Source organism: Gekko japonicus, unplaced genomic scaffold (genome assembly GCF_001447785.1).
Source record: "Gekko japonicus isolate JY-2015 unplaced genomic scaffold, Gekko_japonicus_V1.1 scaffold13, whole genome shotgun sequence".
Taxonomy (NCBI): Eukaryota; Metazoa; Chordata; class Lepidosauria; order Squamata; family Gekkonidae; genus Gekko; species Gekko japonicus.
The window spans coordinates 2,236,869-2,262,944 of record NW_015172553.1 but is presented as its reverse complement, the minus strand read 5'-3'; the positions used below and the strand labels follow the sequence as shown (position 1 = coordinate 2,262,944).

The 26,076-nt window shown below is 44.9% G+C and overlaps 1 protein-coding gene and 1 pseudogene across 1 annotated transcript in view; one reads left to right on the top strand and one right to left on the bottom strand.

The window, feature by feature from the left end:
* LOC107118729 overlaps positions 1–10,292 on the bottom strand; it is a 16,126-nt pseudogene extending 5,834 nt beyond the window's left edge.
* The window catches only part of FIGLA (folliculogenesis specific bHLH transcription factor), a 43,065-nt gene continuing 27,279 nt past the window's right edge, over positions 10,291–26,076 (top strand). Inside the window, exon 1 of the mRNA XM_015421083.1 lies at positions 10,291–10,329. Coding sequence (XP_015276569.1) covers positions 10,291–10,329 — 39 coding nt within the window. The remainder of the gene's footprint in view (positions 10,330–26,076) is intronic.

Below are 26,076 nucleotides of genomic sequence, written 5' to 3'. Positions count from 1 at the left end.
TCACCCGGAAGTGACGTCGCACGCTGGGGGCGGGGCCACGCGATTTGAGGGGAAAACGAAGAGTTTTCCCCTCAAATGGCAGCCATTTGAGGGGAAAACTCTTTGTTTTCCCCTCAAATCGTGTGGCCCCGCCCCCAGCGTGCGACGTCACTTCCGGGTGACGTGCACGCTGCGCGCGCGCGCACACACACCCGGGATCGTCCGGGAGCCCCCCGCTCTCGGACAATCCCGATTTGGCAACCCTATCCTCCACTTGCACCTGGCTGGATGACCTTGGGCAAGCCCTAGTTCTGGTAAGCGCTGTCCTTGAAAAAGAGCAGTTTCTGTCAAGAGTTCTCTCAGCCCCACCTACCTCACAGGGTGTCTGTTGTGGGGAGGGGAAGGGAAAGGAGTTTGTAAGCCGCTCTGAGACACCTTTGGGTAGTGAAGGGCGGGGGATAAATCCAATCTCTTCTTCTCTTCTACATTCCTGTATAGCATCACTTCCCTGCTGGGGTCCCTCCCCTCCTGAAACCCTGCCACCCCCAGGCTCCATCCCCAAATCTCCAGGAATTTCCAAATCCAGACTTGGCAACCCTAGGCCAGAGGCATGAACATCTAGGCTTTGGGCCTTTGTCCTTTGCAGCCTGTGGCCCTGACTGAGCCAGGCCAGTGGATCTAGGACCAGCCTAGGGTATTGAAGTTGTAGTGTATATTTGGGGGGGGGGGTTGTCTCTAAATTATATATTTGTGTTCATTTGTAAGCTGCTTTGAGTCCCCAGTGAGGAGAAAAGCAGATACAGTAGATAATAAGTGTTTAAATAAATAAGCCCTACCACATATGAAGGGTTCGTGCCATGGCCATTGGACTTGCCTGAAGCCACCTACTGAATTTGTGGCAGAGGCAGGATATGAACTGGGAACCACAGCAATGCTAGACGACTTTCCACGAGATGAGACAAAGCAAAGGCAATTTGGAAGGACACCCTCTGTGCCAGAGACAGGTAACCTTTGACAATGCAAGTTTCAGCAAGCAGACAAGAAACCAAGCAGGCCTTCCAGTTTCGGCGACTCGCATGGCAGTACTTTCTTGATCACATTTCATTTCACCCTGTTCTTCCTGCATTTCACGGTCTTGCTATTTATTTTTTATAACCTCATTTTTATAACCTTGCTGTTTATTTTTTATAATCTCATATATAAATCTTTGCCCACTACACTGTATCTGAGGAAGTGAGCTGTCACTCTCAAAAGCTTATAGCAGAATAAAATTTTGTTAGCCTTTAAACCCCCTCCCTTTTTTTTACTAAGATGAGCACTCAATCATATGAACGAAATCTTTTTTTCTGCTGTTCACTTTGCCAGCCAGCTCACAAAAATCATCCCAAAGCAAGTACATACTCCTCTGAAATGATTTCATAAGCATAACTGAGGGCACTGATAAAATGAGTCCAGACTGGGTAGCAGGAAGAGAGCCTTGGCTAGCCTAGAATCCACTCTTCTTAGCATCACATCAACTAGCTTCCTCTTGTTTTCCTTGAGCTGCATAATTTGTGAATTCCAGAATGATGAGAATGGCCTTCCTTGTTCTTCCCCTGCTCCCAAATGGGACGAATTAAGCAATTTTGTGTCTGTCATTCTCTATTTAGTCAGTCAAGCTAGGCAGGAAATTTTGGACATTGCAACAACACTTTGCTTTCTAAAGCAGGTTAATATTGTCAACAATAATGTGCCTAGAGCTGAACAGAAGTCAGCAAATTTCGTTGTTTATTTTTCCTCTCTTTACCCCAATTTTTCTAGCAACAGACTCACAGACCAGCTCTTTGAATATGGAGAAATTTCCCTGATGAATATTTCACATAAAATAAATAAAATGTATTGTTTTTTAAAAAGCAAATCCAAATCATATGACAATTACAATTAAGACTGCCAGCTGAACTAAGGGGAAATATCCCATTCCTTTAAGAGAGGTTTAATATGCCAAAATCTGCAGTGGAAGCTAAATAAAATCTCCTGATAATTCCTGTGGATGAAACTGATATTGAAAGGACGTCTAGAAGGACCAGTTTAAAAGCTGGCAGCCCAAATTACAATACTAAGTCATTTTTACACTAAATATTCACCTAATAATCTCTGAATAGTCAAATGTCTACAAATATTCAAATATTCCATAACTGAATTTGACATCTAATGACATTTCATTCAAATAGTTAATATTTAATGTTTCTTTATTTTCAACATTTCTATGCCACTTTTCTCCAAATGTGGAATTGAAAGAGTATTGCCAAGAGGCCTAGTTACCTGTCCCTGGTAAATGGGGCATTCGTTACCAGGAGATGTCATTTACCTCCATGCTTGAAAAGCTTTTGTTACCCATTTCCAATGGGACAGGACATTTTCCTCCAGGCCTGTTGGCAACCCCAGCCGGTGGAAGGCTAACCAGCCTACCAGCCTTCCCTTCAACTGCTTCCCCCCTCCCCACCATGTTCGTGGAACAAGGCGAAAAGAGGCTGGGAAGTCTCATGTTTTCTTCATTATATCTGTTTCTGCCCTTAATAGCTGCCAATATTCGATAACTGCCAGTTCATGAGATTTTGTTTTTTATACATGACCAATTTTTTAAAAAAAATTAAGAGATGTAGATTACGGTAAAGTTACTGGAATGCTGAGGGCAAGTACACATTCAAAATGAAAACCAAATTTTTATGTTCTGTTCTTTAAAATGGGTTTGTTGATATCAAACATTTTCAAATATTCAGGATTGGAAGACATCCTAAACATCCTGGATTTTGCACCAAGGTATAATAAATTTATTTATGCACATACACATAAAACATATTGGAAATAAGCAGAGTCCTAAAGCAGAAAGCACACCTGCTAATCCTGCATCAGTTTTGAACTAATAACAGCCGTATTCTCCAACCCTCCCAGGCTGCGTCCTGGTTTTAGATAACTCCAGCTAAAACTGCCAGCTTTAGGCTACTTTAGACTCCATCTCTGCGCTCCCACAAACCGGATACAATCCACAAACTGAATGCAATCTAGAGAGAGATATATATTTCTTGCCATCAAGAACATTATATTTATCACAATTTAATCTTATTGCCAGATTGTGCCAATTGGCCTGTGGTTTTCCAACTACCAAGACAGCCAAATTTGTAACAATACCAAGTTATAAATTTGCACGGTGTCAACGAGGAAACATAGAATACATTCACCTACCCCATAATGCCCAGAGGCTGTTCATTAGTAAGAAAATGCTTGTTGCAGCATCCCTGAGAAATGTGAGGTTTGCTCCAAAATTCTTTGTGCTTCCAAGTGAGGGCATGCCAAGGCAAATCTGATGTTTTACTGGCTGGACTTAAAAGGGGGGGAAAGGCACCATCAAGAATAAGGGATTCATAGAGATTAGGCAGAAGCACACTCAGCTCATTTTAAAATAAAGAGAAGCCACATCAGGACTGTGTCTTGAAGACTTGCCACCCAGCTCTTGCCAAAGGAGGGAGAGCAGATAGACCAAGAACAGACCAAAAGCAATTAGCAACCAGATTCAGCTTCTCTTGGAGTTTGCAGGTTGAGTCTTTTATTGGGAAAAAGGCAGATTAAAATTGCCATTCTCCTTGCTTAACTCCAGGATGTAGGGTTGCCAACACTGGGTTGGGAAATTCCTGGAGATTTGGAGGTGGAGCCTGGAGACAGCAGGATTTGGGGAGGGGAGGGGCTTCAGCGAGGTATAAGGCCATAGAGTCCACCTTCCAAAGAAGCCATTTTCTCCAGGGGAACTGATCTTTGTCATCTGGAGATCAGCTGCCATTCCAGGAGTTCTCCAGCTCCCATCTAGAGGTTGGCAACTTTACCAGGATTCCTCCACTTAAAACAAGAGCAGCAGGTCCAAAGAGCAGTGCCCACTCTCAGCTCACACCCCTCCTTTTCTTGGAGTTCTAGCTGCCATTCTGTAATGTATTGAAAAGGCTTACGTGAATCACCTCATTCACCTCCCATGTTAAGCTTCCAGCCAACGAAGGCTCCATACACACTAATACACTATTGGTCGCTCAGGAACGGCGACCAATCACAGCAAGACTATTCCCCTGAGCGGGAAGAATTTTCATTGGTCTTTATCCACACAATCTCATTGGTTGTTATTGTAAATAGGCGTGGCTACATTAGCCCGGGAATGTTTAAAAGGAGCCTAGCTCCTAATGTTAAACTGTTCTGGTTATGAATGCGTTTAAGTGCTTGTTCGTTACTTCAATAAAGCTGATTCACTTGCTGAAATCACTCTCCGGATCTTTGTTAGCGGCAATCTAACAAATTCCCTGTGGCCAAAGCACTGAAGCAAAGGCTCATGGGCCTGAAGAGCTCTCCAGGGCAAAGCAAGACCATCAGCAGATGTCCACAAACAGCCTCCAGCTCAGCTTCTCAGTCAACCATCTGGTCCAACCAGTGAAATCAAGTTCTGCCAGGTAACCAATGCTGAGGGCTGAAAAGCCAGAAAATCCTGACTCTACCCCGAATCATCCACCGGCAGAGGATGGGGGCATAGGGTTGCCAGCTCCTGGAGATTTGGGTATGTAGCCTGAGGAGGACAAGAACCTCAGCTGGGTACAAAGCCATAGAGTCTTTATCTGTCAAATACCACTGTGTTCCTTCCATCAAATGCTGTCAAATACGGTGCTATTGATTGCCACCCATCAGATGCTATCAGCGGCCATTTCATGTCAGCTATTGAATCTGTCAAATATCACAGAATAAATTCAAATGTCACAAGATGTCAAACATTTTAAATATCTGAAAACTATTTGAGGATTCAGAGAACATCTGGAAAATATTTTTTATCAAGATTCCTCAAAAATTTGGGGAGCAAATTCCTTTTAGGGCTCACCACCGCCAACAAAGCACAGATTGCCAAGGGCTTTCACTTTGGAATTGCTTAGTTACTGCTTACAGCTTGTTGTGTCCTTGAGTCATGCTTGACAGGCAGTATGGTATAGAGGTAAGAGTACCAGACTGAGACCTGAGTTCAAATTCCCACTCTGCCATAAAACTCAGTATGAATGGGTCACATATTCATCCCAATCTGCCTCATAGGACTATTGTGATGACAAAAAAGGGGGGTACACTGCTCTGAACTCCTCGAAGGAAGGGCACAATGAAAGTGTATAGATGAATAGCATTTTGGCACAACGCTGAAGCAGGTCATAGATATTCCCATTTTACAGATGAAGGAACAGCTTGACAAGGGCCCCAGGGGTACGATTTTCAAGCCAGTTCCCCCAAACTTCAGACCTAACCATCTGGCCACAAAACCACATTGATCCTCAAGTGCCTTCCACTGTGTACTACGTGTCTTATGGCCAGCGTGTCCTAAAATAGGCACATTTTGAAAGTCAAAGATTATGGAACATTCCTGATTAATCAATTGAAGCCTTGTGTGGACGCAAATGGGCACATATCTGTGCAAGGCAGATGCGTCAGCTTGCTGTATCAGGAGCGTGCCCGTCACATGCCTTAGCTGATGGCCTCAGGATGCTCCAGGCAGGCAAGAGGAGCTGCAGGACCGAGACAAAGGGCTGGGATGCTCCACTGCCTGCTCACAGACCACAGCCGCAGCTTCCCTCAGCCTCTCTTCTGAGCTCCGTTTCAGAGAAGTATCTCAAGGACAAGCCCAGCACTTGGAAAAGTTTAGAAAGGAATGAAACATTAAAAGGCTGCTATAGGAAAAGAGTGAAATATACAGTAAAGATGGACATGCAGGGATGGAACCCTCCTATCTGGCAGGATATCCTACCCCCCCCCCCCCAGCACTAGATCCCAAGACATAGTTGTGTCAAAACCCACACACCAAATTTCTTGTGGAAAGTACATGGCAGAAAAACCCAGACAAGGGCAGATGGGCTGTGTGAGGGCTAAAGTACACAGAACAATCTCAGCACATTTCCACTCCCTGCGTAGGGTCATTAAACTCATGCACATAGATTCAGATGGGTAGCCGTGTTGGTCTGAAGCAGCAGAACAAAGTTTGAGTCCAGTGGCACCTTTCAGACCAACAAAGTTTTATTCAAGGTATGAGCTTTTGTGTGCAAGCACATTGTATCTGAGGAAGTGTGCTTGCACACAAAAGCTTATACCTTGAATGAAACTTTGTTCGTCTTAAAGGTGCCACTGGACTCAAACTTTGTTCTAATTCATGCACAGTTAAGGATGCCAACTGACCGGGAGGGTGGGGGGAACGTCCTGGTCCCTTTGACTGAGGTTTAATGTGCAGAAATGGGCTGTTGAAGCTCTTCTCAGCATGAAACTAAATAACATCACCTGATAATTGCTGCTGATCAAATCAATATTAAAGGGACAAATTTAAAAGCCAGCAACCCTCTGTGAAGCTTTTGCCACATGCAGGATAACCTTTTTGAGGCTACCCATTAGCCATATATTTCCCAAGTATTTGTTGTGGCACACACAGCCCGCAGCATCATGGGAAAGCAGACATTTGGAACAAGCCATTGCAGATCTAATTTCATATTCCTATCACCTCTCATACTGTCAAAGATAGCACCTTCCACTGAAGTCTGTTCACACATTCCAACTCAAGTCACAGACTTGGTTCACACCTCAATTGATGCTCACTTAAAACACGGGCAGCAGAACATTCATGAACTGACAAGCATTGCACTTGGGGTAACAGAATTTTTTCCTATCTGCAGCAACCCATTCATACATGTAAACTGTCATAGGCATGCTTGAACCAGCCCCAGAGAGTAAGAAATCCAGTGATTTACATATGTGAATTGTCCATATGCCCGTGGAAAATCAGTGTGTGTTTCTGCAATGCAAAAGTTCCAGGTTTGTGACAGTCTGTCCTGTTGTAGCACTAGAATAACTTCACTGGGCATCAAAAACTTGCCAGTTTTCAGAATCTGAACAACTGATCAGAAATGCCGAGAATGAACCCGCACCTGCATTCCCCCTTCTTACCTTATCTCCTTGTCTCAGACTACAGCAGGCAATTGCTGTTTTTAGTGCTCCAGTCTGCAGAGACCCAACCTGGAAATGTCTCTGGGTGCTATTGAGTGGCTAATTTAATGGCCTCTAGTCCTTGAGTAGGAGCGGTGGTGGCTCAAGTGGTTAACATGCTGAACTGCAGGCTGTGGAAGGTCGGTAGTTCAGCAGTTTGAGACCCGAGTGCACTGCATGACGGAGTGAGCTCCCGTCTCTAATTCCAGCTCCTGCCAACCTAGCAGTTCGAAAGCAAGAAATTTCAAGTAGATAAATAGGTACCACTTCAGTGGGAAGGTAACAGCATTCTGTGCGCCTTGGTGTTTAGTCATGCCGGCCACATGACCACGGAAACGTCTTCAGACAGCGCTGGCTCTTTGGCTTTGAAACGGAGATGAGCACCGCAACCCTAGAGTCGGATTCGACTGGCTTTCGAGCAAGGGAACCTTTACCTTTTGTCATTGAGTACCAACCTAGCTTTTAAGTAGCTCCACAGAAACATTCCCCTGGCTCCTTCCCAAAAGAACTGGTTTCTTTCATCTGTTTACATTTTGAGTGCAACCAATACCCAGGGCTGCCAGGTCTTCAGCTTCTCCATTAATCAAATGCCTGCTCAGAGATCAAAGGCAAATATAGTTGCCTGTCCATGAAATACAACTAATTGTATACAGGCAGCAGCAATTGGTGCCAACTGTGAAACAGCCATCCCTGTAGTGATCTGCCAATGAAGTGCTGAAGGCCCAAAACCTGTTGTGTTTTTTTTTAAGGATTAGATGAATTCATGGAGAAGATGACTATCTCATGGCTATCAGCTCTGGCAGCTAAGTGGAACATCCATGTTCAGAGGCAGTCTACCTCTGAATACCTAACTGGGAGGGACAAACAGTGGAGGGCTGTTGCCTTTACGTTTCCCAGAGGCACCTTTGCTGTCACTGACAGAAACAGAATAGTCCTCTCTGTGATTGGAGAAACCAGTTTTTGAAAAACACTTGGTAAGAACCCCAGCAACTAGGGTTGCCAGCTCTGGGTTGGGAAATACCTGGAGATTTTGCGGGTGGAGCCTAGAGAGGGCAAGGTTTGTGGAGGGGAGGGATCTCAGGAGGGCACAATGTCATAGAGCCCACCCTCCAAAGCAGCCATCTTCTCCAGGGGAATTGATTATTGTCTGAAGATCAGTTGTAATAGAGGGAGGTCTCCAGGTTCCACCTGGAGGATGGCAACCCTAACAGTGAGTAGGGGTCATTTCCTGCAGGAGCGCACAGGAGCGGAGCTCCGGGAGTAAAGAGCCCAGGGGGCAGGCACATGCAACAAGCCCCACCCCCTGCTCCCAGCAGCCCTCAGTTAGAGCAAGAAGCAGTCAGGTAAGTTGCAGAGCCCCCCCCCCCAGCCCAAAACAGTCCAGTGGCACCTTTAAGACCAAGTTTTATTCAGGTACAAGCTCTCCCTCCTCTGCAAAATACTAATATCAGAATCCAAAAGGCCTGAAAGCCTTTCCCGTATGGGTTGGATAAATGTAGCTCGTATATTTTGATAGAACCCACACGCAAGCAAAATATGATTGATAGTATCAGCCTCTCCAATACCACAAGGACAAATACGCTCAGCCAGAGGTATCTTCTTGTAGCGACCTAGTATGACCTCAGAAGGGAAAATATTACAACGAGCCAAAGAGAAGCCCCTTCGATGAGATGGAATTACCAAATTCATCAAATATGGAGCTGGAGAGACTACATATCTTATTTGAGCAGGAGCCAAAAAACTAGGGGCTCTAGCAATATCATTCTGTCTCTCTACATCAAATAGTTGCTGCTTTACCACGCCTCTTGCTTGATTTAAGCCATCATTTGTAGAGATTCAGGTGAAAAGCCTAGCAAAGCCAACTTCTGATGTACAGCCCTAATCCAACAAGAACTGTGTCTACCCTTCGAAATTAACGAGGTAATATCCAAAGGGGAGTGACTAAGTTTGAGCAAGGTGGATATCGTAAGGGTCACCCTTGCTTCTATCCTTATCAGCCCGGATTCCAGGTGCATAATAGCGTTTGGGGCACCTTTAGGGAACTGAAATATGGCTCTCAAGAATTTAGATTGTACTTTTTCGAGAGCAGAAAAGCTTGTAGATATTGGACCCAGCATCGTCCCATACAACAGTTGAGGCACAGTCTTGGCAAGATACAATTTAAAGGCCACTGGAACATATTGCCCCCCTTTCGTAGAGAAAAATCTGACAATACCCTAAGTAGATTTGCAACCAGAATTCGCAGCATATTCATGGTGGGCCTTTTTTGCCCCTGAAGATTGAATCATAACTCCATGGTATTTATAAGCTGCTACCTGTTGTACTACATTTATAAGCTGCTACCTGTTGTACTGCTACATTTATGCTCCATTCTCTGATCTTAGGTTTAGAGCCAAAGGCCATTATTTTAGTTTTGTTAATTGATCTCCAAATGATTTAAATCACAATACAGGCCAAATTGATTTAGCGCCCTTTTCAAGCCGACCGGGGTCCTGGATAGTAGCACCATATATTCCGCATACAGTAAAGCTAGCAGATGTCAATCAGCTAAAGTGGCCGAGTGGGTATCTACCAATCCCAGATAGCCAATTAAATCATTAGTGTATATGGCAAAAAACTTGTAGATATTGGACCCAGCATATTGGGCCAATACACAGCCTTGTCTGACCCCTTTATTAGATGGAATAGAGTTAGAGAGGAGGCCCTCCTTATTGCACCTAACCCTAATCTCGGTATCTGAGTATAGTGCCTGTATCAGAAATAGGAGTCTCCTATCAATTGAGGTCATCTCTAGCTTCTTCCAAAGTTTTTCTCTAGAGAAGGAGTCAAAAGTTGACTTCAGGTCTATAAATGCTGCATAAAGGGATACTATTTTATTAGACACATATCTATCAATCAGATGGGATAAAATCAAGTTATGACCTAAAGTAGATCGCCCTTCCCTGAAGCCTGCTTGTTCATCCATTAATATATTTTCTTGAGTTATCCAGCTTAGTAGTTTCTCTAGTAAATGGCTGGCATAGAGTTTACCCAAAATACTCAAGAGGCTGATAGGCTGATAATTGGCTGACTCTTCCCTCCACCCTGCTTTAAAAATAGGTATGATGATGGCTTGTCTCCAGGCTCTTGGGATATTGCTCATTGCATCTATATAAGTAAATACTGGGGCCTAGAGGGAGGCCCACCAGTTTGCATTATCCTTAAGTAGATCCGAAGGTATTAAGTCTGGGTCTGGTGCCTTTTCTTTCTTCAGTCTACCAATCAATTATTCGATCTCTTTGATGGTCACAGGAGGCCATGCCAGCAGATCTGAAGGAGCATCTTGATTCCTTGGAGGTGAGGTATAGTGGGTATCAGAGTAAAGTTTGCAAAAGAATGCCTCCCAGTCTGCAGGAGAAATAAAAGAGTCAAGAGGTGAAACATTCTTAGATGAGTGATTCGCTATCAAGTTCCAAAACTAAGTAGAAGTCTTCTCATTAGAGGACTGGATGATTCTATTCCATAGCTTTTTCATTTCCTCGCTTTTTTTAATATCACCAACTTTTAATAGTTTTTATTCAGATGTAAAAGTTGATGTTGGGCACATACGATGTCAGATCCCACTGAGTTCTTATAGACTTTATAGGCATCATTAAGAGCTCTTTTTGCTTTTGTTTGTCAAACCATCGCTTAGAAACATTCTTTGAGACCCTTCTTTGAAGGGAAGCATCTTGTACCAGGGAAGGTCCTAAAAGCTGGATGATATACTCCAAAGGAATCAATGGATTTCTATCAGAGGGGCCATCTATAATTGCTGTTTTCCACTTGCGAACTTCCTCCTCTTCCAGAATCCCTTTCATCCTCTGTGCGAGATGTTCCGACCATTTGGCACAGAAGCCCATTTGTCAATCTGTTATCAGATGTGGTCCAGGTTCAATAATGGGGTGGATCTGATTGGATGTGAAAGCCAACTCAAGTCCCCCCCCCTTTATTTATTTATATAATCATCATCATCATCATCATCATCTTTCAATTTATTGATCACTCAATCCTGCAGAGCTTGCTGGCTCTGAGCGATTTACAGTTACTCATTTTTCACGAGGGACTAACAATGCTTTGTGGGGTAAGGGAAGACAACATATATACATCTAAAATTGCACACATTCACAGCCGACGAGGGTTTCGTTCAGATGCAGATGAGACGTGATCCGGAACGGCATTTTTCCTCAGCCGAGTTTGATGCCGTCAGCTTTTCTCCAGACTCCTTGAGTTGTAGCGCCACACTGCCATCGCCTGGCTGGACGGCCCTTTACAGGCTTTTCTTCACGCCGAGGAGATCTCTCTAGGCTTTCCATCATGCAAGCTGGACTTCCGTTCGCCGGCTAACACTGCTCCACCCCACGAGGGGGGGGGTTTAGTGTGCCCACTCTCTCTAAGGAGTGGTACCCATTTTATCTACTCACCGAAGCTTTCGAACCGCTGGGTAGACAGCAAGCTGAGGACAAAGCTGGCAGCTCACACCAGCGCGGGGATAGAACTGACAGCAAGGCTGTTCAGCTCACATGTTACTATTATAACCAGAGGATAACTCCTCTGTGCCAAGGAAGAATTTTTTTTGTACTTTACAGTAATTTTTTAGATTAAAAACTCCATCATGCATTAGCCCCTGTTACCCGGTTGGTAAAATTAGTTTTTGCCTCAATTCCAGATGGTTCTTCTGTGATCGTGCATAAAATTGGATCATCTGAGGGGATAATCAGATTTGTATTCCCTTTCTTAATCAATATTGTTGGTTCTAATACTGGGTTACTCAAAGAAGCTGGCACTGGGTGGTTAGCTGTACTAGAGTCAGTACCCGAGAGATTAGTTGCCGGAGACTGTCTTATGTCCTTCAAAGTTGATATCAGGGACTCCAAATGGCTTAAGATGGATTCTTGTTCAGAAGGAGGTAGAGTTGCTTATGAGGAGAGCAGATTAGCCTCAATGTCCTCCTCCGTCCCAAATGGGTCCTTGCCTTCCAGCAAGCTTTTTCTTTTGGAACTGGAGTGTTCATAATCCATTAGTTCTTGAGTATCACTGCGAAGCTTCTGTTTAGGCTCCTGTTTATGATCCAATACATTCAAAGGTGAAGGTAAGTTGATAGGGACTGGTAAGTCCAGAATTGTTGCTGGTTTCCTGGAGTCCTTAAATGCCCCTAAGGGTTCTGTAGTTCTTTCATTTGAGTTTTTTAGAGTCCTCAATTGTTTCCTCACATCAAAATTTGGAAATAATCCAAGGATTGGAAAGTGTCTTTGTAGTCGAATACCCACCGACTCCAACTTGGGGGTAAGAGTAAACGTAAGAGAGGGGATTCTTTTTGAGCGGAAATGTAAAAAAATAACGTTCTTGTCTAAAAAAACCCACTCAATATTTCCATCCTGATAAGGTCAATATCTGTTGCAGAGAGCCTGGTAGTATTAGTCAAATGGTGAATAACGCCCCCTTTGTATTCCAATCAATTAGTCGTCCTTTCCATGGAAACACATTTATGACGACTGCATAAGGATTATAAACCATTGAAACAGAGTCATTCCTATTAGTCTCCAAAGTTTTATTGCTTTTAACGAGTGACTGTGCAAAGACAAATGCTCTTTATCTGTAATGTCGCTTGGCTTCTCTGGGGAAGATGTTTTAACCCAATTCAGGAGTAAAGACAACATCGTTCACAAGAACCAGGATTTGGACCAGGACACAGTACATGTCCCTTCGAAGGAGAGAGTCCGCTGAAGATGGGGGTGTATGAAGTGTGGGGGTCCTAACCTTATTTTGGCTGCAGAGGGCACTTCCTTATTCAAATCTCCTTTGAAGTACAGGCCTCCTGGAGGCCCCCAAATAGAAGGGTGTGAGGCCAGAACCAGTGTTTGGACTGGGCAGTGCTGTATGTCTCCTTGCAAGGGAGAGTCCCCAGAGCATGAGGATATGTCATTTGGGTTGGTCCACAGATTGTTTTGTGGGTGCAGCCTGGCCCCAGTGTCTGCCTGTGTGATTGTCCTGGGGGCACCAGGCTGGCACAAGAACCACACTTTGGACCCAGACACAGAATATGTCCCCTTGAAGGGGAGAGGCTGCTGACCATGATGGTGTATGAAGTGTGGTGGTCCAAACCTTATTTTGGGTTGTAAAGGGCAAGCAGCTCCTTATTCAAATCTCCTTAGAAATAGTGTTGTCATGGAGGCACTCCAAATAGAAGGGTGTGGGGCCAGAAACAGTGTTTGGACTGGGCAGTGCTCTATGTCTCCTTGCAGAGGAAAGTCCCCAGAGTGTAGTGATGTGTCATTTGGGGTGGTCCAAAGATTCTGGGAGGTTGCAGCCTGGCCCCAGTGTCTGCTTGCGTGATTGTCCTGGGGGCACCGCACTTTGGAGCAGCTGGCACAAGAACTGTGCTTTGGACCAGGAAACTGGATATATCTTCTTGAAGGGGAGAGTCCCCTGAATGTGGGGGTATATGATATGTGGTGTTCCAGACCTTATTTCGGGTTTCACAGCTTTCCAACTGGATGAATTCACAAATAAGGAATGAATAAGGAACTGCAAATAAGGAACCAACTTCAGCCTCCTCCTCTCAACCCACACCCATTAAGGCTTGCAATGGAAAAGGATCTAGGATATTCTCAAGCACCTGCCCCTGTGTTTTGCACAAACCTTGAAAACTGGGAGGCCTCTTGGTCTCCAGTGACAGGCAGTGGATTCATAGTGACCGATGCACAGAGGACAAGTCTGCCATTGGCTATTAGCCATGATAGTTAAATGGAGATTCCAGGCTCTGCAAATGCGCTAAATCCTGAAGTCAAAATTCATCCTATGCTTCTACCACTACAGCATCGGTACTTGCTGAATAGAGCCACCCAGCCTTATCATCCCTTAATTAAAAAGTAATCAAGAAACAAGATGTAGAAAGAAGTCCCTTGAGGAGGAGAACTGGTAATTAAGCCTGCAGACCAGGAGATGAGTGAGAGGAATTCCTGCCTAATACACAGAAGGGTCTATGTTTATTTATTTCCATTATTTATAGTTCATCTTTCTCACTGAGGCTCAAGGAGGCTCAAGCGAGTCGGTACAATCAAGAGGATGGGACATCCAATAAACGGTGCAATTAGATTTGGATTACAGAAATCTGGAACCAAGCTGCACTCTTCTAAAATTATTTTTGGCCTAGTATCTACTGTAAGTTACCTTGAGTGCTCTCTAAGTAGAAAGAGACATTACAAGTTACCGAGATAACAAAATATTTACCAGACTCAAAGCCCTTTCCTTTGGGCAACAAGGCCTTTCCATTTCCCCTTCCCCATTTTTCAAAATGGACACATGGGATGACCTCTAACCAGGGCTTTTTTGTAGAAAAAGTCCAGCAGGAACTCATTAGCATAATAGGCCACACCCAGCAGCAGAAACTCATTAGCATATTAGGCCACACCCCTGACTGTACCGCTCATTAGCATATTAGGCTGCATTCCCATGTTACCATAAGTGTGGTCATCCAGCCGCACTCACCTTTTGCTTCTTATTCTGTTTGTTGTCAAAACCCAGGGCTTTTTTTGTTGCAGGAACTCCTTTGCATGTTAGGCCACACACCCCTAATGTAGCCATTCCTAATGAGTTTCTGCTGTTGGGTGAGGCCTATTATGCTAATGAGTTCCTGCTGGACGTGGCCAACTTGGGAGCCAGCCGGAACTCCCAAGTTCCTGCCCAAAAATAGCCCTGCCTCTAACCAATGCTCCCTTTAAACTCTGGAGTCTTGTGAGCAAAAATTCTACTTTGTGAGCTACTGGCATTAAAGTTTTGAGTGAGCAATTTGGCTGCGGCATAAATTAGTTTGCTCTGGAGCCATCCTATCTGAGCTAGGACAAAAAACTGTGAGCTAGCTCACACTAACTTAGAAGGAACACTGCCTCTGACCACCTGAACACCGAAATAAAATCGCTATTAAAGGGAAAGGGGCTTGGGATCATGTTGTTGACTTAAGTAAATGTTCTCATATTACCACCAGAGGAAACTCAGTATTCAGTCTTTGTCCTTTACTACCTCATATCAGTTAGATAAGACCCAATCCTTTCTTGCAGTATCTTGCAGTTGTCGCAAACCTAGCTAGATAACTCCTTTGACAATGACTCAAGGACAACACAGGTTCGCCACTAGCAGAATGGATGAAGCTTTTGTAATATCAGGAGGTCTGTCTGTCACTGTCCACCCAGGAATGGCTTTTTTGGAGTGGGGGTGGGAGTGGACAGTGTCAATGCCTGTTAGTATCTGGAAAACCTGCAAGTAAAGTTGAAACAATTTTTTTTCCCCCGCAAATAACTGAACTGTGCCAAAATGTCCAGGTTTGAACTCAGAATTACCCCAACATTAAAAAAAAAAAAAGGTTTTAGGCTTGTTGGAATCCTTTGCTTTGGCAGGTAATGCAGAAGATTTCTGATAAGCTGTTGTTGGTGCCACTGCATGTCAGGTATAAATGGCTTTTAGCAATAATATTAGCAGGGTAGCTCACATGAAGGTAAGAAGCAACCATACTCTTACAATAAAAACATCTCTAATTTCTGCTCTGACCATCACCAAAGGACTCAACACAATCGAAACAATTGTTCACCAATAAAACATGGCAAGGCTCTCCTAAAATTTATTCTCAGAATTATGGCAGAAGGATACCAAAGCAGAGGTGAGGCAGGCCTCCCGCAAAAGGCAATTTCAAAGCCCCCCGTTAGGGTTGCCCACCTCCAGGTAATATCTCCCACTATTACCATTGATTTCCAGATGATCAAGATCAGTTCCCCTGGAGAAAATGGCTGCTTTGGAGGGTTGATTCTAAGCCGAGGCCCCTCCCCTCCCAAACCCCACCCTCCCCTGGATCCACCCCCAACGTCTCCAGGTATTTCCCAACCCAAACCTAGCAATCCTAGCCACTGTGCTGCCATAGAGGAGACTGTCACAGTGCAATCCTGAATTAGGAATGCCAGGTACAGAGTTGCATGCATCTAAGCCCACTGACCTTATTTTGTGTCTGTGCATGTGTGCGTGTGTGTGTGCCTGGAAGTCATGGCAACCCCTGGTGACTCCTACTGGGGCATGGAGAATGTTCAGAGAAGTGGCTTGATATCCTGCCTCTGCCTCCCAACCCTGGTATTCTCTGGAGGTCTCCCATCCAAATACTTGCCAGGGTTAGCCCTGCTTAGCTGCCGAGATCTGATGAGATTGGGTTTGCCAGAGCTTTCCAGGTCAGGGCAGCCCACTGACTTTAAAGGACTCAGAGGGGTGTAGCTCTGTTTAGGATTCCACCATTACTCTTTTAACCGCCCACCATACTTCTGATGGCGAGAATGTGTGCCAAAGGACCTCTTGAAGGAAAGTGCTAAAGATGATGTGTTCCAAACTGGAGATACTCAGCATCATGTCAGCAATCGAATTCTGTTCGGTCTCACAGAACCTTGATCACTGTGAATGTTTCTTAAGAATTTTCAAGAGATTTGGGGGGAATAAATTCACTTAAGCTCTTATCAGCACCTTTTCCTCTCAAGTACAACAGCCCCTCCCAATGCACCTGATCCTTAGGAACTGCATGGAGGGGAAATGGGGCTGCTTTCCTTAACTCAGGGAGTATTTAGTCCTCTTCCCAGGCCTGTTTTGCATGCAAGGACACCACACCCTAGCAGCAACAGTGGGTGTAGCCATGCATGAGGTGAGCAGAAACAAATACAGCTACCTGCTGGCCTAACAGTCTTTCGGAGGAATGAGAGGCCTAGCTAGGTATGACACCAGATTGCCAAGCGGAGTTGCCAACCTCCAGGTTGTGACTGGAGATCTCCCACTATTACAACTGATCTCCAGGTGACAGATTAGTTCACCTGGAGAAAATGGGTCGCCTTGGAAGGTGGGCTCTATGCTATTATACCCCATTGAAGCCCCTCCCCAAGCCCTGCCATCCTCAGGCTCCATCTCCAAAATCTCCAGGGGAGCTGGCAACTCAATTGCCAAGTGTTTCATCAGTCACTCCTTCTCTGCCTTTACACATCAGTACTCGCCTCGAACAGGCTGCTATTATCTTCCTGCTAATTTCTGTGGAACAAACTGATGTTAAAGACACCAAAGCGAGTTAGGAAAGGGATTTGGAAAGGGGTTCCCCCCCCCCCCCCAATCATCAGGCAGTCTGAATCCGACATATCATTTAGGATTGCTAGCTCTGGGTTAAGAAACAACTGGAGATTTTGGGGGTGGAGCCTGGGGAGGGCGGGGTTTGGGGAGGGGAGGAACCAAAATGCCATAGAGTCCACCCTCCAAAGCAGCCATTTTTCTCCAGGGGAACTGATCTCTGTACCCTGGAGATCGGCTGTAGCACCAGGAGATCTCCAGGTGCCACCAGGAGGTTAGCAACCCTAACTATATATACAGTTACACTATCTCTAAACAGCTTGCAGCTTATAAGTTTGTTTTTTTAAAAAAATCCCCAGTATTATGAAAGCAGGAATCTGTGCCAGGAGGAACACGTCAGCTTCCACCCGCCCCAAAGGAAGCAGCCGCCTGACCTACAGGACGTGCCAAACTGCATGCATGGAAAACGCGACAAACCGAGAGAAGCAGAAGAGCGATACATTTTCCTAGGGATGCCCTACACCCTTGGAAACTAAGGCAGTTATGTAAGACCTAGCGATCACACAGTGCTTCACAATCCTTTGCTTGCATTTTGTAATCAGCTGCTGCCACCTGAGGTACAGTCTGTCCAGATCAAAAATACAGCTGGGAAAATTTGGTGCTGTGCCCAGTCTCTCATATTTGTCATTTAGGCTGCTACAGAATGGAAGGTGCACAGTTAAAAACTGCAGGGCCGTGTATGCTGGGCTGCCACATTCAAGAGCAGGGAGTTTAACTGGGCCTTTTACGGGCTGGTCTAGGGAGGAGTTTTTGGTGAACTGGAACAGAACTCCTTCAGGCTGTCATCAGAGCACTCCCCCACCCAATGCACCCTACATGGAAACAGGTTCAAAATAAGGGTTTCAACAACCAGAAGCTCAGAAAGTTATTTCGAAGATGGTAACAAGAGAGGTTACTTTCCTTTTTGCCTCTCATCTAACCTTAGAGAGGTAGCAAATGTTTCCTCAGGTAACCTCCAGAGAAGAAGAGGCAGCTAGGAGGAGGGGGTCTTGGCTTCAGAGGTCTCCCATACTGACTCCCAAATTGCTTCTTTCAGATGAAAGCAGGAAAAAAGCAAATTATGAAAACCACTGTACTACTTGAAAAGGTAAAGTAAAGGTAAAGGTTCCCTTGCTCGAAAGCCAGTCGAGTCCGACTCTAGGGTTGTGGTGCTCATCTCCGTTTCAAAGCCGATGAGCCAGCGCTGTCCGAAGACGTTTCCATGGTCATGTGGCCGGCATGACTAAACACCAAGGCGCACGGAATGCTGTTACCTTCCCACCGAAGTGGTACCTATTTATCTACTTGCAATTTCTTGCTTTCGAACTGCTAGGTTGGCAGGAGCTGGAACTAGAGATGGGAGCTCACTCCATCATGTGGCACCCCTGGGTCTCGAACTGCTGAACTACTGACCTTCCACAGCCTGCAGTTCAGCGTCTTAACCACTTGAGCCACCACAGCTTGAAAACTTCTCTGTTATTTGAGATTTCAAATACAGAGTATGACATGGGGGGGGGGATTGCTCAGTCAGAAAGATCTGGCCATTCTGACTAGGACCTTGAACTACTCCTCAGAGTGTTCGGAATTCCAGGAAGCAAAATAGCCTTGAACAAAGACCCACAAATGAATCAGATGAACTTGGATTCTTTATCAGTGAGCCTCATCTCAATAGCAGTAAAGATGAGAACATAGGAATTGCCTTACTAGATAAGATCAAGGTCTGTCAATGGCAGCTCTTATCATCTATGAGTCAACTGAGAGCCTGTGCCTCAACGGCCATTGTTGCTTTCTCCCTAGCATCTCTCATGCAAGTAGACTGCCTCTGCCCAGGGAGGTTCTCATGGTCTTTGACCATGAGTAATTTGTTTCATTGCTTTTTTCAAAGCTACCTAAGCTACCCACTTTCACAATCACAGCACTAGTGTGGTATAGTGGTTAGAGTGTCAGAGTAGGATCTGGGACACCCAGGTTCAAATTCCCACTTGGCCGTGGACCCTTGATGGGTGAGTTTGGGCCCGCTGAATGCTTTCAGCCTAACCTATCTCACATGGTTGTTGTAAGGATAAAAAGTAACAGAGGAGTATTGTGCAATTATTTATTAATTAAAACATTTCTATCCCTCATGGTTCAAGGCATTTTCTGCTAAAACCAAAAATAAAACAGCAAGTCCCAAATCAATCCCCGTCCACGTCCCCTTAAAAGATGCCTGCCTCAAAGACACTTTGAGTCCCCATTGGTAAGACAGGCAGTGTATAAACTGAAGTAAATAAATAAGAAATTTTGTTGTTTAGTCGCACAGTCGAATCCGACTCTTCGCAACCCCATGGACCACAGCACACCAGGCCCTCCTGTCTTCCGTCGTGCTCTGGAGTCTGCTTGATTTCATGTTCGTTGCATCGACAACACTGTCTAACCATCTCATCCTTTGCCATCCCCTTCTTCTTTTACCTTCAATCTTCCCCAGCATCAGGGTCTTCTCCAGTGAGTGCTTCCTTCTCATTTGGTGGCCAAAATATTTGAGCTTCAGCTTCAGTTATCTGGCCTTCCAGGGAACACTCAGGGTTGATTTCTTTTAGGATTGACTAATTAGATCTCCTTGCTGTCCTATGATATGATATGATATAATATTATCCCATAAATAAAACATGCCCTGTGCAAAAAGAAAGTCTTTCTGTCAGCAGTTCTGGAGCTTAATGGGTGTGCCAGTCCTAGTATTAGGAGAACAGGAGAACAAGTATCTGCAGTGAGTAACCACCACTTATGAACCTCTATAATATGTCATCCCTTACGTTTGAACAAGAGGATAGTCATGTGGGAGGGAATGTGCATGAACCAGAACAGGACTTCAGTATTAGTGGAGGGGGACTACATCAATTCATGTCCTGACCTGTGCCAAAACATGTGCCAAAAGACTCCACTATGTGCCAAAAGTTCCCACTATCAAGATGTTCATTTTTAAAGTGAACTTTCATGGTATGCTTACAGTAGGGGGTGGGGGGCTTGGCAATGGGAATTCTAGAGAATGGGAGTAAATTCTTAGCAAGTTTTTTTATGCACAGAAAAGGAAGAACAAACCCTGCTTGCAGGGAAGGGCGGCCTATTAAATCCAATTTAATAAATAAATAAATAGAACAAAGTTTGAGTCCAGTAGCACCTTAAAGATTAACAAAATTTGTGGCAGGGTAAGAGCTTCCGTGAGTCACTGCTCAGTTCTTCAGATACCTTTCTGAAGAAGTGAGCAGTGACTCACGAAAGCTCCTACCTTGCCACAAATGTTGTTAGTCTTTAAGGTGCTACTGGACTCTTGCTCTTTTCTACTGCAACAGACAGACTAACATGGCTACCCATCTTAAAAATCCTAGTTTGTGACATTTTGATTGAACACTCCAGTTTGCTCTGGCGTAAGGCTCCTGTTTCTCAAAAGTATACAGATAAGCACAATGATCACTCTTAACAGCTGTAAGTGATGATAACAGACTCCTCAGTTATGCTAATATAAGCACCTATAGAGAATGAGAAAATTGTCAGACCTGTTGAGTTCCTGGCTAATACTATCAAACCTTGATGAATACTAATAAAGCCATTTCCTCTTGAAGTTCCTTTGTTGAAGAATGCAGATTTTCAGGTCTGCACTCAAATGTCCTAGATTAGAAGGTGGAAATGTTTGCCTGCTGCAATTTGCATATTGCTAGGGGTCAAATTTGTCCTGATTTGTTCTTTTCCAAGCATTCAGATAGTGCATCTAGGAGGCTGGGCTCAAGACCATTAAACTTATGCTGCAGTAAGACCAACAAAGTCTTTAAGACCAACAAAGTTTAATTTTGGGTATCTGAAGAAGTGTGCATGCACACAGAGCTTATACCCAGAATTAAACTTTGTTGGTCTTAAATGTGTCACTGGACACAAACTTTGTTCTGTTGCTTCAGACCAACCCGGCTACCCACCTGAATCTATCTGTAATAAATTGATCTTAAACTGCCACAAGTCTACCCACCTGAATCTATCTGTAATAAATTGATCTTAAACTGCCTCAAGTCATTTTTGTTCTCTTTGGCGTGCATTATGTAGGCCATACAGCCATAGCCCAGAGGGCTCTTTTTGTAGAAGGAGCTCCTTTGCATATTAGGTGACACACACCCTAATGTAGCCAATCCTCCAAGAGCTTACAGAGCTCTTCTTACAGGGGCTACTGTAAGCTCTTGCAGGATTGGCTACATTAGGGGTGTGTCGCCTAATATGCAAAGGAGCTCCTGCTACAAAAAGAGCCCAATAGCCCAGTGTTGTCTCCATAGTCCTTGGAGTGGTGGAACCACCTGGTTCAGAAAAGGATGCCAAACTGCAAAACACTTCCCTGGCCTCGCTTCCCTGGAGGATATGGAGACTGCCACGTGAACTTTTTCCTTAGCAAGAGGTCCAAATTTTTCTGTGCTGTTCACTCCTTGCGAGATAGGATGGTCCTTCTCCAGTGTTCCAAAGTGCACATTTTTTTCAGCCACTAACAAAGGCCACTTCCACACTGCCATTCTTTTCACTCGTTTGTCCCTATTGCTTTGGGTTCCCTCCCTCTCTTTTCCACATGCCTTTTGCTCCCTCTGGGACTACCAGCGAGAGCAAAACACATGGGGGGGGGGGGCCCTGAAGCAATATGGACAAACGAGTGACAAAAATGACAGTGCGGAAGTGGCCACTGGATAGCTTTTCATTCCTGAGAGAAAATACCAAGAGCAGGCAAAGGAGGCTTTTGAGACATCAGTTGATATGTCACTTGAGTTTTTTCCAAAGTTATTTTTGCAATAAAATAGGAGTATTGCTTAGCAGGTCTTGACTTGGATGGCCCAGGCTAGCCTGATCTCGTCAGCTCTTGGAAGCTAAGTAGGGTCAGCCCTGGTTGGGACTTGGATGGGAGACCATCAAGGAACTCCAGGGTTGCTAATAGGCAACAGCAAGCTACTTCTGTTCGTCTCTTGCCTTGGAAACCCTATGGGGTTGCTATAAGTCAGCCAGGGATGCCAGCCTCCAGGTGGGACCTGGGGATCCCCCAGAATTACAGCTCATCTCCAGACTACAGAGAATGCTTTGGAGGGTGGACACTATGGCACGGTACCCAAGATTACTGCCCTCCCCAGGCTCCATCCCCCAATCCCCAGAAGTTGAGAGCCAGTTTGGTGTAGTGGTTAAGTGTGCGGAGTCTAATCTGGGAGAACTGGGTTTGATTCCCCACTCCTCCACTTGCAGCTGCTGGTGTGACCTTGGGTCAGTCACAAGCTCTGGCACAGCTGTTCCCGCAAGAGCAGTTTGTGTCAGAGTTCTCTCAGCCCCACCCACCTCACAGGGTGTCTGTTGTGGGGAGGGGAAGGAAAAGGAGCTTGTAAGCCGCTCTGAGACTCCGAGTGAAGGGCGGGGTATAAATCCAATCTCTTCTCTTCTTCTCTTCTTCTTCCCAACCTGAATTTGGCAACGCTAACCCCCCCATCCCCCACTGGTGGCCACGGGGAACCTGGCAACCCTAAAAGCTGCAACTTGACGGCACTTTCCACCACCACTGCACAGCAGGCTCAGGGTAGGGTATGAGGGAAGTACATAAATCAATGTATAACAAATATTTAGCTACCCTTTGAAGTGTGCTAGGAAAATAGGATCTCAGCATCCAAAAGGAAGAATTTTGAATTGTAAATGTAAGCCGCCCTGAGCCCGCTTGCGGGGAGGGCGGGGTAAAAATGTCTAAAATAAAAAAAAATAAATAAAATAATAAATAATAATAATAAATTTGGTCCCACTTATACCCTGTTTCTGTTTTCCAAGCACATGAACAGAAATGCATGCGGGGTCTAGTGTTGCCACTTTTAACTAGCTTAACTCTTGTGTCTAACAGGAGCTTGGCACATACAAACAAGTGAAATGTTTCCTTCAGTAATTGTTCATTTTCATTGACTGTACTTAATAGATATGCTGCTTTCCTGTTTCCCAGGAAGCTCTTGAGGCAGCTGAGAGAAACCAGAAGGTTATAAACACCACCAAACATTCAATAAAACATTCAAACCTCAAGCAACCAATGATTTCATTCAAAGGCCTTCCAGAATAAAAATATTTTCAACGTATGCCAGAAGGCCTGATATCAGCTGCTCTTCCTAAGGGATGGAGTTTCTCTGTTTTAGGGCAGGAGTCAAAAAGTCCTTTTGCTGAATCTCCAGCAACTGAATCTTGGATAATACAGACTCCCATAGGAATCCCTTGCGTGGACATCTCTAATCTCAGGCAGAACGCTCCTCCCACCCCCATACAGCTGTATCTGAAGAAGTGAGCAGTGACTCATGAAAGCTCATCCCCTGCCACAAATTTTGTTAGACTGGCTTTCGAGCAAGGGAACCTTTACCTTTAAGGTGCTACTGGACTCTTGTTCTTTTCTACTGCTAGAGACCAAAAGGGGGGGGGCTTAACACAGAAATATTCCCATGGCATCCCCACAATTTCTTTTCCTCTAATGCAGATTCGAGGATATCAAAATCTGTTTAACTTCCACCATTGGGGTACAGGCCTCTGCTCCCCCTCCATTTCTTATTCTCTAAAGCTGCAAGTCCCAAGATACCAAAATCAACTTAACTTCCACCATCTGAGCTAGGGCTACAGGTCTTTGTTCATATCCCCCTACAACACAAAACTTCCAACTGCCAGTATTTGGGCAACGGGTGTTTGAAACCCCCCCCCCCCAATCTACGTATAAAATGGAAATTGAATATTTGTTTATAGGAGGCCCTGAGTAAAGGAGGGCCTGGATGGCAGAATAACCTTGCCACCTTTGGGGGACCCGTTTTTCTTCTGTTACTATGCTCCCTTTTTGTGTGTAACCTCAGACACATTTGGACTCTCTAACGTGGGCTGAGGTCAGGGCATGCACCCAGAAACCCAACCAACTTGGGGGAATCACACTTGGTGTTAGGGAAACCTCTTCCCACTTGAAAAAAATGACACAGTTGCCAATAGAGTGGGCAGAACCTGTGGTTTAGGGATTTCTACCTGGATAGCATGCACTCAAAGTGCCTCTAATACAGTAGCAGGCCGGGTGAACAAACGGCAGGATAGAGCATGGCAGGATAGCCATGCATGAGACAGTCTAAGAGACATTCAGGCAACATTAGTAAAAGGTAATCCAGCTCACTTGAGATTTTGCACTCAGGAAGACTTGTATTTGCTGATGAAATAACATTGGTGCATGGTTTTCCAAGCACATGTGGTCACAGGTAGGCATGCAGATGTCCCATCAGAGAATCAGTCTCCTGCCCAAGGTTTGGGCCCCTTATTAGCATAGCCTAAGGAAAGCCTTGACCTCACCTTCTCCAAAGCCAAGTATTTTTAGCTCCTAAAACAGGCTTCTTCACAGACAGTATTACCTACTAAAGGTCCCTTGACCTTCTCCCTCTTACCTATATAAAGACAAACAAACAAAACTAGCCCTGTACCTCCTATGAACTTGCTTAATTGCTATAAAGACAAACAGGACTCACTGAACTTGAGCACTCAACAGCCTAAGCAGCTTCATGATGCTACCTGGCAACCCACTGGGAAATACTCGATGGCCTGGCATCCTGGGGGGCATTGCCCCCACTGAGAAATCCTAGTGGGGGCATGAGATCCGCTCCCCCCCCCAGTACACCCTTGCTTCAGTGGATGCATGGAGTGAAGCCTCTAAGGACTTAAATGTTACAGACTATTCCTCTTGTATTTTACAGCCACTGTTCATATTCTTTCCCCATCGTCATGTATATGTATGCATTTCACTTCGTGCATCTGAGGAAGTGGGCTCTAGCCTATAAAAAGAAACTTTTGGGCTATCAAATCATAGTTGATTTGTGGAAATCCCACAAGATTTTCAGGCAAGAGATGAGCTGAGATGGTCACTGCATAACAAGCATGAATATCCTTGGTGGTCTCCCATCCAGACTATGACCCAGGCTGACCCTATTTAGCTTCTGAGACCTGACCTAGCAAGAAAGTTTATGTTCGCAGGGCTCTTTTTGTAGCAGAAACTCCTTTGCATATTAAGCGACACACCCATAATGTAGCCAATCCTCCAAGAGCTTACAGTAGCTCCTGTAAGAAGAGCTCTGTAAACTCTTGGAGGACTGGCTACATTAGGGGTGTGTCGCCTAATATGCAAAGGAGTTCCTGCTGGACCTGTAACAATCTGGTTGAGTTTAAAGTGCCACAAGATGGGGAGAGGGGTGCTGCAACAGACTAGCAAGGCTGTTCATCAGGTGGTTTGCATAAGTAATAAGCAAAAAGTAATTGCACCTGCTAAATTTCAGCCTAGCCAGCTACTGTTCAAGGCACAGGATCAGTAAAAGAGGGCAGCTGTTTGTACACTGTGAAAAATGCAGGCACACCCTCCAAAGACACAACAGCTGGTATGGGGCGCCCTCTAGTGTTCCATTGTTCCTCTACTCAGATCAAAATTCCTGTAATAGCAGTCTGGGGTGGGCGTCCCTGTCTTTCTCCTGATGTTGACTGCAGTGTTGACTGCAGAAGAAGTGTTCTTCTGCAAGTACCTCGATGTGACATTGCACATTCCCTAGCAGTGCTTTGGCTTGTGGCATCTGTGCATCATAGCTGAGATTAACGCTGCACTCCTAAACCTACTTACTTAGAAGTAACAGGTCTTCAGTGGTTTTAAGAAACCATCCCTCCCAGCGAGAGAAGAGAGTTAAAGTATAAAAGACTTGTGCACCTGGGAAATTTGTCTTGCAAGGATGTAGTCCTCTCAGGAAGACAGAGAGTTGTTAGTAATTGTGGACTGAGAAAAAAGAAATGAGGAAATGACCAGGACATCTCAGATTACAGTCCAAATTTTTATTAAGATATACTTATATCACTTGAGGAATATACGGTAGCTGGTTTCCAAGCTGATTCCCCCATTGAAGTCACCTCTGCTACTGCAGCGGGAATGGC